This window comes from Athene noctua, chromosome 10, assembly GCF_965140245.1.
Source record: "Athene noctua chromosome 10, bAthNoc1.hap1.1, whole genome shotgun sequence".
NCBI lineage: Eukaryota > Metazoa > Chordata > Aves > Strigiformes > Strigidae > Athene > Athene noctua.
The window spans coordinates 3,550,910-3,566,690 of NC_134046.1; the positions used below are offsets into that span (position 1 = coordinate 3,550,910).

At 68.8% G+C, this 15,781-nt stretch overlaps 1 protein-coding gene across 1 annotated transcript; it reads left to right on the forward strand.

The window, feature by feature from the left end:
• Window positions 1–2,288: 2,288 nt before the first annotated feature.
• On the forward strand, window positions 2,289–15,751 carry LOC141964243 (laminin subunit beta-2-like). Its single transcript, XM_074914382.1, has 35 exons — window positions 2,289–2,522; window positions 3,251–3,300; window positions 3,835–4,010; window positions 4,127–4,250; window positions 4,365–4,438; window positions 4,540–4,728; window positions 4,806–4,869; window positions 4,944–5,149; window positions 5,230–5,350; window positions 5,633–5,821; window positions 5,922–6,101; window positions 6,413–6,525; window positions 6,654–6,733; window positions 6,963–7,119; window positions 7,261–7,413; window positions 7,521–7,679; window positions 7,767–7,888; window positions 8,092–8,212; window positions 8,691–8,877; window positions 9,048–9,191; window positions 9,602–9,833; window positions 10,365–10,528; window positions 10,619–10,843; window positions 11,258–11,472; window positions 11,560–11,656; window positions 12,163–12,541; window positions 12,624–12,808; window positions 12,884–13,113; window positions 13,240–13,443; window positions 13,761–13,905; window positions 13,991–14,198; window positions 14,291–14,432; window positions 14,734–14,910; window positions 15,004–15,160; window positions 15,340–15,751. Exons 1-35 carry the CDS (start codon window positions 2,377–2,379, stop codon window positions 15,471–15,473), a joined length of 5,649 nt encoding a protein of 1,882 aa, XP_074770483.1. The 5' UTR covers window positions 2,289–2,376; the 3' UTR covers window positions 15,474–15,751.
• Window positions 15,752–15,781: the final 30 nt, after the last annotated feature.

Genomic DNA, 15,781 nt, shown 5'->3' on the forward strand with positions numbered 1-15,781 from the left:
GGGCCCAGTGCGGGAGCTCGTTCCTCAGGAAGTGGTTAAGCGGTTCTGCCGCTCGCTCGGGATGTTCAGGGAAGCGTTGGCCGCCCGCTGAGCGCACTGAAGTCGGTCCAAGCGGGGCTGGCCAGGCGTGAGAGGCTGCCTCAGGAGCTTGGGGGCTCTGCTGAGGCTTAGGGGGGGGCCCCTCCTTTTTGTACCCCAAAGCAGCGAGCGCTGCCGGTTCTCGCTGCCGCCCCTCTGAGCAAAAGTGCTTTGATTGCTGCTGAAATGTGCTGGTGGAGCCGAGGCTGGGGCTGCCCGAGGGAGATGCTTGGCAGCTCTGAAACGCTGGTGACCGAGGGCTGCGGCGGAGCTGCTGGCATCTCCCCGGGCAGACGTGGGCCACCCCCACGCGTTCAGCTGTACGGCGGCTGAGGGGGTCGCAGGGGGGTTGGGAAGTCAGAGCAGCTTTCAGGGGAGCCAGGGGGTGCCTGGATGTGGGCTGGGCCACCACACTTGTCCCTCAGATCCAGCTGCGGATCCCTCCCTCCCGCTTTTACCTTGCTTTTCCAGGCAGAGATCCTGTTACAGTCGCCTTTATCAGGCCACTTAGGATCTCCTCAGAGCAGATAAGGTTTGCTTGGCAAGATCCCTGTGATAACAGACGCCTCAGCTAGTGCTAATGGCTCTTTATCAGCTCATCTCCTGCCAGCTCTCCTAGCCGAGGAGCTGGTGGTGCCCGGCCACCACCCTGCGCTGCCGGAGCCTCGGCGGGCACAGCCCTGTCCCTCCTTGGGGGTTTCCCAGCACCTGCTGAGAGCACGGCAGGGCTCTGCCCACAGCATCCCTCGCCCCACCGAGATGCATGGGACCAGCCAGCTCTGTGTCGGGGTGTCCCTGGGGGAACAGGTTTTGGCACCCCCATGACCAGCAGCCCAGGGAGCTGCTGATTTGCCCGTGACCTTGCTCGCCGGCGGGCAGCCAGAGCGCAGCCTTGGCGTGGAGAGCACACGGCTCCTTTTCCTTCCTTCGGCCTCGGCTAATAAAAGGCACCATCCCTGCGGGACAGCAGGGTCTCTGTCGAGCCCAGCCCCGGTGCACGGCCACGCTCCCCGCGGGGTGCTGGTGCTGACGCCTCAGCACCCGGCCTGGCCGGTCCGAAGGATCCCGAGGAGCAGTGACCAGCGTGGGGTGAGTGGGGCCCTGGCTCAGGGCACGGGGAGGGGAGAGGGATCCATCTGGCACGGGTGCTGAGAGAGCACCGCAGGGTCCTGGTACCGCCGCTGGAGACATGCCCTCGAGGCACAGATGGGCCAGTGTGGTGCTGGGCGAGTCCTGGCCGGGCTGCCTGTCTCGGTGGCCCCACTTGCTGCATGACCGGGCACGACAGCCCTGCGGGGATGCTGTGCCAGCTCCTGGCCAGCCTGGGCACGGGGCACAGCCATGCCACGCCTGGGCCACCGTCGGCTTGTACCTGGCCTCTGCCTCACCTTGGCTAACGCTCGGTGCAGGCAGGTCCCTCCCCTCCCCTGGCACGGCTGCCGGAGGAGGAGACAGGCGCCGGCCGCCCTCCTCCAGGAACAGCAGCCGAGCCCAGCCCGAGCCCAGCGGGGCCAAGCTGGCCGACTCCACAGCCCACCCGGGCCACCAGCCACCTGCCCAGCACCCCAGGCCCTACAGGCACAGGTAGGAGCCGGCACACCGGCAGGGAGCCGTGGGGCACGGCCCAGCCCCGGGGCATGGCACAGCCATGGGTACATGGCACAGCCCCGGGGTGCAGGCTGGGTGCCAGTGAGGTGGCACACGAGGAAAAGGCAGCAGGGTCCCTTGGGGGAGACGAGCTGGGTCCCCCCGACGCCTGCTGTGCGCTTCCCAGGGCTGGTGCCTGCTGGACTTTGCCCAGGGAGCCATGGCGGTGGGGAGGGCTGGGTCCCTTGGAAGGGACGTGCCCAGCTGGCAGCATCGTGGCTGTGCCGGTGGCAAACACCCCGATGCAGCTCCATGATGCCTCTGCCGTGGGGCATCCCCAGGTGGGGCCAAAAACCGGTGCCGTGGCCCCCACTGCAGCTGCACCGGCCGGTTCCCGGAGCATCAGGCGCCCATCCCGCCCCGCCGCCCCACAAGTGGCAGCAGGCACGTTCCTGCTGAGCCGTGCCGGGAGTCCGGGGAACGTGGCGCCGCTGGCTCGCTGGCCCACGAGGCCCCTTTTGTTCGCCGGCGGGGCCCGCCGTGCCACCCAGGGGCCGGGGCGTGCCCGGGCTGCCGACGCCTGGCCGGCCTGGCCTCCGCGGGCGGGCGGGCGGTGGGGGCCTCCAGGCAGAAGGAATCGGCAGTGACATTCCCGTAGCCTGGAGACCGCCGTCCCTTTCAGCGGGCTGCCCATTTGAATAAGAATCGTGCATGGGGAAAGGGGGGGGCCACTGGACGCCGCCATCCCATCGCCGCCCTCGCCCCGGCTCATTTCTGCACGCCCAGCCCGGGGGGCAGCGGGTCCTGTGCCGCCCTCGCCCTTGGCCTTGGCCCCGCCGGACGCCACAGGACGCCAGGTACCGAGGGCTCGCGGGGCTCGGGGACCCCCGCGCCAGCACGCGGCCCCACACCACCTCGCCCGCCACCTTGGCGTGGCTTCGAGCAGGGCCAGTGCCGGGGCAGAGTCACGGCTCCCCCCCATCGCCCTGAGCCCCCCTGCCCCGGGCTGGCTCCTGCGTGGGGACAGGAAAGATGTGTTTGGGCAACGCCGGGGCCAGGCTTTGATCCAGCGCTTTCGAGGCTGGGAGCGGGCGGTACGGGGAGAGAAGGCAGCACAAAAGGCAGCTCCAGCCTAAATTTAACAGCGGGACCCCAGCCAGCGGCAGGGATGCCCTCGCCCAGCCGGCTCCGGCACTCCTGGCTCCCCTCCCCGGCTGGCCCCGGCCCGGCACTGGGACCCCCCAGGGACACCAGTGACACTCGAAGGGATGGATCTGCCCCGAGCAGGGCAGGATGGGGCACAGCACAGCTCGTGTGGGGTCTGGGGGTGTCGGGCATGGCTGTGCAGCCATGGTTGTGTGCTGCAGCCCCCTGGGGCCGTGCAGGGTGGGGGCACAGACACGGGGGTGGGCACTGGGTGTCACCCTGGAGGACTTTGGGACCCAACTTCCCCACCCGACCCCCCGCTTGCCAGTGCTGTCCCCGGGGTGCACCCCAGGGGGCAGAGCTGGGAGAAGCCAGGCCCCGGCTGCCCTGTGCCCCATGTCGTACCCCCTGCCACAGGGCTGTCTCTGTGTCCCCCCAGGCAGAGCCTGCGGCTGCCCATGGAGCTCCTGGTGCTCACTCTCCTCCTGGGTAAGCGCTGGCCTCGGTGGGGCACCGTGCGCGGCTGCACCCCCTGCGTACCCGCGGTGCTGGGGGCTGTGGTGGCCCCAGGATCCCAGCCCGGGTGGAGGGTGCCCGTTGGTGGAGGTGGTGGCGATGGCGATGTTCACCGGCTGGCAGCAGCAAGGGCCTGACCGCCACAAATCTCAGCGGGGAATTTGGGCTGCGCTGAGCCCCAGTGGGATTAGCAAGCGCCTGACCTGGCTCCCAACTCTCCCCGGCACCGCTTGGTGCCCCGGGGCTGCCCGGTCCCCCCCCACTCGCCCCCGCTGCCCGCCTGGCTGCGGTCCCTGCCCCCCTGGTCACGAGGGCCCGGCACTGCTGCCAGCACCTTTCTGGGTCACGGAGCTTCGTGCTGCATCAGTGGGTCAGGACACGGAGCTGGGACAGGATGGGACGGCTGCGGGGGGGTGGGTGCCAGGCAGGCATCTGGGGTGCATGGCAGGGTGGGGGAGCCTGGGGGCCTGGCACAACCCCCAGCCTGTGCCCTCACGCTCTCTGCAGCGGGGGTACCGGCAGCGAGGGGCTGGCAGGAGCCCGACTCCAGCTATGGCTGTGCCCGTGGCAGCTGCTACCCGGCCACCGGGAACCTGCTGGTGGGGCGAGCCCCCCGCCTGAGTGCCACCTCCACCTGCGGCCTGGACGGGCCCCAGGAGTACTGCATCGTCAGCCACCTCCAGGTGAGCCCACCCAGGCCTGGCACAGCCCCGGCACAGCTCCAGCACAGCCCTGGCAGGGCCGGGCACCGGTGCAGCTTCCAGCCACCCATCCCTGATGGTGTCGCTCCCCTGCACAGGACTCAGAGAAATGTTTCACCTGTGACTCGCGGGACCCATCCCTGCCCGAGAGCCACCGCATCGAGAACGTCATCTACCTGAGCGGCCCCCACGGCCAGCGGACCTGGTGGCAATCGGAGAACGGTGAGGCCGGGGTGGCAGCGGGGTTGTCCACATGTGTGTGTGCCTCAGAGCTGCGTGGCCATGGGACTGGGGGGTCTTTCCTGGCCCCAGCCAGCACCTCTGTCCCCCCACCAGGCATGGAGCATGTCAGCATCCGCCTGGACCTGGAGGGCGAGTTCCACTTCACCCACCTCATCATGAAGTTTAAGGTGGGTCATGGCACGTGGGTGCCTGGGATGGGGTGGGATGGGACGAGACAGACCCGTGAGGGCTGTGGGACTGACCCCCATCTCAACTGGGTGTCCCGCAGACCTTCCGCCCCGCTGCCATGCTGGTGGAGCGCTCGGCTGACTTTGGGCGCAGCTGGAAAGTTTACCGCTACTTCGCCTACAACTGCTCCAAGCTCTTCCCCGGTGTCCCCAGTCAGCCCTCGGGACTGGTGGACGAGGTGCTGTGTGACCAGCGCTACTCCGAGATCGAGCCCTCCAGCCATGGGGAGGTGTGTGGGGCTGGGGTGGCATGGAGGGGAGCTGGGGGGCCAGGGGGTCTGGGTTCATCCACCCCTTCCCCCTCCAGGTCATCTTCAAGGTGCTGGATCCCTCCATCCCTGTGGCGGATCCCTACAGCCCCGACATCCAGGGTGCGTGGCCAGGGGTGCCGGGGTCGTGGGGCTGGTGGGCAGCGGGGGAGGTGCTGACGGTGCCAACCCCCCAGACCTGCTGCGTGTCACCAACCTGCGGGTGAACCTCACCAAGCTGCACACGCTGGGGGACAACCTGCTGGACACGCGGCGGGAGGTGCTGCACAAGTACTACTACGCCGTGGATGAGCTGGTGCTGCGTGGGAGCTGCTTCTGCCACGGCCACGCCGCCCGCTGCGCCCCGGCACCTGGCGCCCCAACATCCTCCGTCCCCGGCATGGTGAGGCCCACATGGCCGCTGGCACGGCACCGAGTGCTGTGGGACTCGGTGGCCATGCTGAGCTGGGTGCTCGCCTCCAGATCCACGGGCGCTGCGTCTGCGAGCACCACACGCAGGGGCTGAACTGCGAGCGCTGTGAGGATTTCTACCACGACCTGCCCTGGCGCCCGGCCGAGGGCTCCAGCACCAACGCCTGCCGCCGTGAGTGCCCTGTGCCAGCACCGGCTCCGGGCACGGGGATCCCGGTGTCGGGGCTGGCGGGCTGCGCCGTGGCAGGGACTGTGGGGTGCTGCGCGCTGGGGTGTGTTTGGGTGGGGACTGGCATCCTGCAGACTGGCTGTGGGGGGTTTGGGGTGCAGCAGGCTGTAGTTTGGGGAGATGTGGGGTTGGGAGTCAGGGCTGGGGAGGTTTGGAAGAGGGGGAGCTGCCTGCCGGGCGGGGAGTTGGGGTGCCGCATGCCGTGCCACGGTGCCGTCCCCGCAGGCTGCGACTGCAACGAGCACTCGCGGCGGTGCCACTTCGACATGGCCGTCTTCCTGGCCACGGGGAACGCCAGCGGGGCCGTGTGTGATGGCTGCCAGCACAACACCATGGGCCGCCGCTGCCACCTCTGCAAGCCCTTCTACTACCGGCACCCCCGCTCCGACATCCGCGCCCCCACGGCCTGCGCCCGTGAGTGCCGCAGGACCCCGGCCTCACGGCTTGCCCTGGCCCCACGGCTCCCGGTGCCGGTAGCCACAGCTCCGCACGGTCTCTGTCTCTCTCTTGGCAGCGTGTGACTGCGACCCAGCGGGTTCCCTGGATGGAGGCGCCTGCGACGGGCACACGGACGTGGCACTGGGCATGATCGCGGGGCAGTGCCGCTGCAAGGAGAACGTGGCTGGTCCCCGCTGTGACCGCTGCCGGCACGGAGCCTTCGGCCTCAGCCACGGCGATCCACAGGGCTGCCAGCGTGAGCTGGGACCCGGGGATGGGCGCAGGAGGATGTGGGGTGGAGGGGTGGGGATGGAGGGATCGGGATGGGGAATGAGGATGGAGGGATGGGGACAGAGGGATGAGGATGGAGGGGTAGGGATGCAGGGATGAGGATGGAGGGATGGGGATAGAGGGATGTGGGATGGAGGGGTGGAAACAGAGAGATGGGGATGGAGGGGTGAGGGGTGGAAGGATATGGGATGGGCAGGGAGGGCCATGAAACCTGTGGGCTGCAGTGCCACGTGGCAGCACCTCACATGTGGGGTTGTGTGCCCGTTGGGGGGGCAGCATGCAGGTGTGACCCACGGGGCACGGTGGCGGGCAGCTCCCCCTGCGACCCCGTCAGCGGGGACTGCTACTGCAAACGCTTCGTGGTTGGGCGCTCCTGCAGCCAGTGCGTGGTGAGTGCTCCTGCCTGCCCCACAGCCTGCCCCACACCGTGCTCTGTGGTCATGAATCTCCCCATGGCAGCCCCCAGGGCTGGGGTGGCCCCACACCTGCCCCACGTCCCCCCTCTCTCTCACTGCAGCCCGAGTTCTGGGGCCTGAGCTACGACGTGGGGGGCTGCCGGCCCTGCGCCTGTGACTTTGGGGGAGCCTACAACAACCGGTGGGGCCCAGCACAGCGCCCGGTGGGGCATGGGGATGGGGGACGGGGCGGGGAGTGGGGATAGGGCTGAAGGTGAAGATTTGACAGGAGGGAGGGATGGGGACAGGGCTGGGGAGATTGGGAGGGAGGGAGGGATCCCCATCCCCAGAGATGGAGGGATGGGCACAGGGATGGGTGAGGACTGAGCCAGACAGAAGGACAGATGGAGGGACAGGACGCTCACCCCCAGGTGCTCCATGGAGGACGGGGCTTGTCCCTGCCGTCCCCACCTCATGGGGCGGCAGTGTGACCAGGTACAGCCCGGCTTCTTCTGCGCCCCCCTTGACTACTACACCTACGAGGCCGAGCGGGCCACTGGCCACAGCCACGGCCACTCTCAGCTCCCGGTGAGTCTGCTGGGGGGGTCCCTGCACCCCCAGCCTGGGCTTGTGCATGGCTGTCACCGTGCTCCATGCGTGGCTGTCACCCTGTCCTGCGCATGGCTGTCCCCATGCATGGCCACCCGTCCCCTGACCCCGTCCCCGCAGGGTGCCATCCGGGCAGAGGTGCCCCAGGACTGCCTGGAGTACGACACCGGGGAGCCGGGGGGGCGGAAGGGGCGTCCACGGCACCAGCGCAGCCCCCCCCGTGCCCCCCAGCCCCGCAGCCCCTTGCGCCGTGGCCGCCAGCAGCCCCCCAAGGTGAGCCACGGGTGGGGGGTGGGATGGGGCATGGCGGGGGGCGCTGCAGGGTGGGGGTGACCTGGGGGCCCGGAGCTGGGGCCGAGCTGTGCCGGTGCCCTGCCCAGCCGGACGTGGAGGAGGTGGCGCGGGACGGCGCTGCGCGCATGGTGACGTGGACGGGCTCGGGGTTCGCCCGGGTGCGGGACGGGGCTGGCCTGACCTTCCGCGTGGACAACGTGCCCTACCCCATGGACTACGAGCTGCTGCTGCGCTACGAGCCCGAGGTGAGCGTGGGTCACGGTCATGGCCACGGTCACGGCCACGGCGTGTGGCCTGGCCCAGCCCTGACGCCTCCTCGCCTGTTGCCGCAGTCGGCCGAGGACTGGGAGGCTGTGGTCAGCGTCAGCTCCCGGGCACTGCCCACCAGCCCTCGCTGCGGAAACCTGCTGCCCTCCGAGCAGATGTACCGGGAGAGCCTGCCCCACGGCCAGAGGTAGGCACGGGAGGGGATGGGATGAGGGTGGGATGGGGATGAAGATGGGGATGGGAACAAGGATTGGGACAGGACAGGGACAATGACAGCACTGCCAGACTGAGGGATGGGAAAGGGGTGGAAACGGGGACAATCCTACCACACACAGGCGAGGGATGGGGACGGGGCTGGGGACAAGGAAGGTGGCACCTGCCTCTGCACAGGTATGTGCTGCTGTCCCGGCCCTTCTGCTTCGAGCCCAGCACTCCCTACGAGGTGACCATGCGGCTTCAGCGGGCTGGAGTCACCCAGCGCCACCCCAGCGCCTTCATCCTCATCGATTCGGTGAGGGAGGGTCCCACAGTGCCCCGTGTCTGGGGCTCGGCAGGGGTGGAGTGGTGGGCAGGGAGAGGGGACCACGGGCTGGGGTGGGCAGTGACCCCCATGTGGGGCTGCACGGGGGGTGGGAATGGAGATGGGAATGGGGATGGAGATGGGAATGAGGAATCGGGACGGGACGGGATGGGATGGGATGGGACAGGATGGGATGGGGATAGGAAAGAGGATGAGGATGTTGATGGGGAAGGGAATATCAACGGTCCTGGGGACATTGATGGCCTTGGGGTTGGCCTTAGGGATGTCAACAGGGGTGGGGATAAGGCGGCCTGTGGGGACAGCAACTTTTGAATGAGTATGAACAGATCTGGGTTGGAGCTGCCCCGGGGCAGATGGATCTGACCTGGGAGCAGGGCCAGGTCCCACGGCAGGGCATAGCTGTGCCCCCCAGCCCCAGCTCCTCTCCCCTTCCCGCTGCCCGGTGCAGTTGGTGCTCCTGCCACGGGTGTTGGAGTTGCCGGGCTTCCATGGGGCGGAGGCAGCGGCGCGCCGGGAGGAGCTGGAGCGGTACCGGTGCCTGGAGGCGTTTCGCATGGCTCCCCCACCCCAACTAGCCGAGGCCTGCGCCCGCCTGGTCTGCAGCGTCTCGGCCATGCTGCACGACGGGGCACTGCGTGAGTGGGGCACCGCAGGCAGGACACCCTGCCGGCGTCGGGGGATGAAACCGGGGCGGCGGGCGAGGGTGGATCCCGTGCCCGTGGCAGTTGGGCAGGAGAGCGATGGCAGAGTGTGGGCAGGGTGCAGGCAGGGCAACCCTGGCCCACACCGGCCTTGCTGCCCGCAGCCTGCCAGTGCGACCCGCAGGGCTCCCGCAGCAGCGAGTGCCAGGCGCAGGGAGGGCAGTGCGAGTGCAAACCCCACGTCCTCGGCCGGCGCTGCGACCGCTGCGCCCCAGGCAGCTACGGCTTCGGACCCCTGGGCTGCAGCCGTGAGTAGCGGGATCTGCGCCTGCCAGGCATCCCTGTCCCTCCAGTCTGTCTGTCTGTCCCGCTGCCCATCTGCCTGTTCACCTGTCTGTCTGTCCGTCCGTCCAGCCCTGCTGTCCTGCAGCCCATGGGTCTGGTCTCAGTTCCCTCCCTGTCCATCCGTCCATCCATCCATCCATCCATCCATCCATCCATCCATCCATCCATCCGAGCCCCACCCTGACCTGCCTTTCACTCCCTCATCTGTCCGTCCACCTGTCCGTCTGCCCACCTGTGTGTCCACGTGAGCCCTCCCACACTGTAGCCCGTGGGTTGGACATGCCCTGAGTGCTGGTCCCCCGTCTGTCTGTCTGTCTGTCTGTCCCTGTGTCCCTGCACCCACGTGCCTGACCCGAGCCGTGCCATCCCGCAGCCTGCGCTTGCTCCCCGGAGGGCTCGGTGTCGCAGCTGTGCGACGCGGTGAGCGGGCAGTGCCGGTGCCAGCCCGGCGCCGTGGGCCGGCAGTGTGACCAGTGCCAGCCCGGCCACTGGGGCTTCCCTGCCTGCCGGCCCTGCCACTGCAACGGGCACGCCGAGGACTGCGACCCCCGGACGGGCAGCTGCCTGCGCTGCCGTGACCACACCGCCGGCCGGCACTGCGAGAGGTGAGCCTGGTCGGAGGGGAGGGGCTGGCATGGCGTGGGATGGAGTGGGATAGATATGATGGGATGGATGAGTTGGGATGGGATGGGATGGAATATGATGAATGGGATGGGATGGGATGGGATATGACAGGATGGATGAGTTGAAATGGGATGAGATGGATATAATAGGATGGAATAGGATTGGATATGATGGGATGGGATGGATGGGATGGGTGAATTGATAGGGGATGGGATGGGATAGAATAGGATATGATGGGATGGGATGGATGAGTTGGGATGGGATGGATACGATGGGAAGGGATGGGATAGGATGGATACAATGGGATGGGATAGGATGAGGTATGACTGGGATGGATGAGATGGAAGGGTGGGATGGGATGGGATATGATGGGATGAGATTCAATGGGGTAGTGGGATGGGATGTGATAGGATGATTGAGATGGAATAGGATGGCATGGATGAGATGGGATGGTGGGATGGGATATGATGGATGGGATGGACCCCTGGACCACTCAGCCCTTGTCCTCACAGGTGCCAGGACGGTTACTACGGGGACCCAGTGCTGGGCTCGGGGCAGCAGTGCCGGCCCTGCCCCTGCCCCGGCTATCCCGGCACACGGCACTACCACGGGAGCGCCTGCCACGCCGACGACGAGACCCACCACATCGTCTGCCTCTGCGCACCCGGATACACCGGTGAGGGGCAGAGCGGGGGCCGTGCAGTGGGGACACCCAGCACCAGGCCTGCAGGACCCCGGCATCCACAGCCCCCCCACCTCCCCACAGGGCCCCGCTGTGACCGCTGCTCCCCCGGCTACTTCGGGGTACCGGAGATGGAGGGGGGTGCGTGCCGGCCCTGCCAGTGCAACAATAACATCGATGCCAGCGACCCGGGGGCCTGTGACCCCCACACGGGGCACTGCCTGCGCTGCCTGTACCACACCGCCGGGCCCCGCTGTGCCCACTGCCAGCCCGGCTACTACGGCAATGCCCTGCAGCGCAGCTGCCGGCGTGAGCGGGGCAGGGAGGGGGCTGTGCCAGGGCTGGGGCCGTGCGAGGGTTTGGGGATGTGTGGAGGGGTTAGGGTGAGGCAAAGGCTCAGGGTGGAGGTGAGGCTCGGGGCTGTGTTGGGGTGTGGGGGCATTGGGGTTGTGTGGGGGAGTTGGGTTGGGTTTTGGGGGAGTCTGGGGGTGTGGGGCTGGGTGGGGTCAGGGCCAGGTGAGGTTTGGGGTCTTGGGGGGGGTTTGGGGCTGTGCCCAAGGTCGGGGCTGGACAGCGGACAGGGGTTGGGAGGGGGGTGTTGGGGCTGTGCATGGGTTTGGAGCCAGGTGGGGGATTTGGGGTGCTGGGGCCAGGTGCCGGGGCACCCATCGCCTGGGCAGGGGGTACGGGCTGAGCCCCACACGGTCGCCCACCTGCCTGCAGGCTGCGGCTGCGACCCGCGGGGAACCCTGGTCTCCCACTGCGTCACCGGCACCTGCGCCTGCGACCGCGGCACGGGCGCCTGCGCCTGCCGGCCCAACGTGGTGGGCAAGACCTGCGACCGCTGCGCACCCCACTTCTGGAGCCTGGGGGGGCCGGGGGGCTGCGAGCCCTGTGGCTGCCACCCTACACGTGCCCTGCACCCCGCCTGCGATGCGGTGAGCCCCCTAGGCACCCCGGCACGGCTCCGCTGCCTGCTCGGCACCCGGTGAGCTGCCCGGCTGAGCACGCCACTCTCGCTGCAGGTGACAGGGCAGTGCCAGTGCCGGCCCGGTTTTGGGGGCCGCGTCTGCTCCCAGTGCCAGGAGCATCACTGGGGAGACCCCGAGCGGGAATGCCGAGGTGGGAGCCCATCCCAGGAATCAGGGGAGCAGGGGCTCTGGGGATGTGGGGTGTGGGGGGACCCTGGGTGTATGGTGAGACTCCAAGGACACAGGGAGGGCCCTGGGGACATGGTGAGACCCTGGGGACGTAACTGACCCTGGGGACATGGTGGGAGACTGAGCATGAGGGCCCTGGGGAGACAGTGGGACACTGGGTACACAGGGGAGTCAGGAGATCCCGGGGGCACGGTGAGATCTGGGGGACATAGGGGACCCTTCAGACTTGGGGGACCCTGGAGCTGTAGTGGGATGCTGGGGACATGTTGGGACCCTGGGGACATGGGGGACCTTGGAGACACAGTGGGATGCTGGGGGCATGGAAAACCCTGGGAACATGGAGGGCTCAGGGGACCCTGAGTACATGGTGGGCTTGTGGGGACATAGGACAGCCTGGGGACATGGTGGCATTCTGGGGACACGGGGGCCCCTGGGGAGGCTGGGACATGCCACCGCCTGTCTCTGCAGCCTGCGAGTGCGAGCCGCTGGGCGCTGAGAGCCTGCAGTGTGAGCAGGACACCGGGCAGTGCCAGTGCCGGCCGGGCTTCGGGGGGCTGCGCTGTGACCGCTGCCAGCGAGGCTACCAGGAGGCCTTCCCCCGCTGCTCACCCTGCCACCCCTGCTTCGGGCGCTGGGACCCGGCCCTGGGCAGCCTGCGGGACGGGCTGCGGCGTCTGGGGGTGCAGGCGCGGGCGCTGCGGGAGGGGGGGTCCGCGCCCCTGCTCAGCCCCCGCCGCCTGCGGGCACTGGAGGAGGCCCTGGGGCATGTGGAGCGGCTGCTGGGTGAGGGGGGCAGCCCCGGCGGCCCCCTCCTCGACAGGCTGCCCAGGCAGCTGGATGGCACCAGGCAAGTGTGTACAGTGGGCTGGGGCAGGGGGATCCCTCTTTTTCTCATCCAAAAAGGCTTGAAACCTCTCTCCCCTCAAAAGGATGGAACTGGACGATTTCTGGAAGCAGCTCCAAGAGCTGGAGCAACATCTAGACCAGCTGGCGCAGGCAGATGTGCGCCACCACAACCAGCTAGCGGGGCTGAACCGTGAGCTGGGGGGGCTCAACCGAACCGCCTCCCACCTCCAAACCCTCCTGAGCACCGTAGCGGCGGCTGGATTCAGTGGTAAGAGCGTCGGGCAAGGATTGGGGGAGTTTGTTGACAACCATCCCGGCTGAACCCTGATGCTGGCACCCGCAGAGTCTTACCGCAGCATCCTGGTGTCGGCGGAGGCCTCGCGGCAGGCGGAGACGGTGGCCAACGGCACGGCGGGTGAGCTGAACAGGGCACAGGCGACGCGGCGGGCAGCTGAGCGGGCGCTGCGGCAGCAGGGCGACACGTTCCGCCGTGGCATGGCTGCGGCACGGAAATCCTTGCGGGAGGCACAGAAACGGGTGATGGGACTCAGCGTCACTGGGATCAATGAGAAGGTGAGAGCGGGACCGGCGGATGGCAAATAGACAGGGGAGTGGGGGGAGATCCCTGTGCCAGGGTGGCATGGGGGGCTCCCGACATGCTGTGTTGAGCTGCCTTCTCCATCATTGGCATCACCGCAGATTTGTGGGGCGCCCGGGGACCGGAGCTGCGAGCAAGCGCCTTGCGGAGGAGCCTTGTGCCGGGACAGCGCGGGGACACGGCGCTGCGGGGGCACGGGGTGCACGGGGGCACTGCCCGTCTCGGCTCGAGCCCTGAGCAGCGCCCGTAACGCCTCGCAGCAGCTGGAGGTGGCATTGGGGCAGCTGGGTGTTGTGGCACAGAAGGTAGGGGTGGTGGCTACGGGGCACTTTTTGGGGTCCCTTTGTGTCCCTTTTGCATGTCCTGCTTGGGCCTTTTCCATGCCCCCAAGCATGTCCCTCTTATGTCCCTTCATGCACACCCCTTGGGCCCCTTGTGTGTCCCCTTGGGCCACCGCTGCACTCCCTGGCACACCCCTTCCATGCCTCCTTGTACACTGTTTCACACCCCATTACACCCCCTTGCATGTCCCCATCTTGTCCCCTCACACGTTCCCTCGTACCCCCTCCCCTCCCCGGGACCACCCCTTGCCCCCCACTATCTCAGTCCCACGCCCCCCCAGACACAGGAGGTGCAGGAGCTGGCGCGGGGGGCACGGAACCGGGCAGAGGAAGCTCTGGGGCGTTCGCAGGCCGCCCGTAGCCGTGCTGAGAAGGCGACAGCCCAGCTGCGGGACTTCATCCGCCGAATCAAGGCCTTCCTGGCAGGTAGCGCCCACCCCGGGTGGGCACACGGGCACGGCGGGGCTCAGCACGCCCACCCTGGGCCCACCCCGCTCCCGTGTCCCCACAGAGGAGGGAGCTGACCCAGGCAGCATCGAGCTGGTGGCCCGGCAGGTGCTGAATATCTCCCTGCCCAGTAGCCCTGAGCGGATCCAGGAGCTGCTGCGGGAGATGCGGGAAAGCATCGGCCAGCTGGAGGGGGTGGACACGGTGCTCAACAGCACGGCACAGGGCTTGGCCGCGGCACGGGGGCTGCTGGCGCAGGGGCAGGACGCCAGGCGAGTGGTGGGGGATATGCTGGGGTAGGTGGAAGGTGGGGGGGTCCGTCCCCCAGCGCTGGGAGAGGCTGGAGCTGCCCGTGCCATTGCAGGGAGCGAGCAGAGGGCGTGAGGGATGAGCTCGTGGGGACACAGCGGGCGCTGGAGGTGGCACGGGCACAGGCGACGGCGGCGGGGAGAGCCCTGCAGAGTGCCAAGGATGCCATCCGGGTGGCCGAGAGCAGAGCCAAGGAGGTGAGGGGCGCCGGGGCTGCTGGCATGGCGGGGCTGGGGGAGCGGCTGGGGAGGGGGGGGCGGTGCTTTGGGCGTGCTGGGGGGGCAATGGGGTTGGTGCCGTGGGTGCGCTGGGAGGAATGGGGTCGGTGGTGTGGAGAGCAAAGCTGATGCCGTGGGCACATCAAGGGTAGAGAGGGTGGTTCCAGGGGGACGTGGAAGGTGTGGGGCAGGTGCCGTGGGTTTGCCAAGGCGGTGGGGCCGGCACCGTGGGTGCGGCAGTCGCCGTGCCCGCCGGCAGCCGGTGCCCGTGCCTGCCCAGGCGGAGCGCAGGCTGCAGGCGCTGGCGGGGAAGGAGTCACGGGCACAGCGGCGGCTGCGGGAGCTGGCACAGCGCGTCACCGCCCTGGAGGAGCGGGGCCAGGATGCCCGACGCGTGGCCCAGCAAGCCAAGGACGGGGCGCAACGTGCCACCGCCACCTCCGGGACACTCAGCCAGGTGAACCCCAGCCCTGCCCAGCCACGGCGTGGCCCCACGGGGGTAACGGGGTGCAGGGGGGAGCTCAGCCTCATCGTGCCCTTGCGCCACCAGGACCTGGTGCAGGTGACGCAGCGCTACGTGGTGCTGAAGGGCCGGGTGAGCGGGCTGGCCGGGGTGGCCGGCGGGGCCCTGCAGCGTGTGACACGGCTGACGGCGGAGGCCCGGGACCTGCTGGACAAGGCCAGCAGCAGCAAGAAGAAGCTGGAAGGTGAGGGGGGAGCACGTGGTGGAGGGTGATTCCCGCCATCTGACCCTGCTCAGTGCCCACCTCCTGGCGCGTGTGTCCTCTTGTCCCCCTGGGCATGTCCTGCCTGGTGCCCCAAGGGTGAGGCGGGCTGGTGACATGGTGGGGGGCTGCACCCTGACCGTGCCCCCCATGTCCTGCAGAGCTGGAGCAGCACTTCGGGGCCAACGAGCGAGCAATGGCGGCGAAGGTGACGCGACTGCAGGCGTTGGAGCAGCGGGTCTGGGGGCTGCTGGAGGAGATCCGGGAGAGGGCCAACGCTTACGCCACCTGCTAGGGACCGGCGGCGGGGCCGGGGGGGGCAGGGGTTCGAGCCTGCCCCGCAGTCCCCCCCGCCCCACGGTCCCCGCAGCCCCGGGGGGTCCCCGTCCCCTGGGCTTGTAGCGCGGCCGCGTCTGTAAATAAAGTCCTGAAGAGCGGCTGCTTGTGTCCGGTGCCTGCCTGCCTGCCCCCCGCCTGCCCCCCGCCTGCCCCCCGCCTGCCCGCCGCCTGCCCGCCGCCTGCCCGCGCTCCCCGCTCCGGCCGGGATCCGTCCCGCGCTTTCCGCGTAGCCCCGAGCGCTGCGCCCGCCGCCCAGCTCGGAGG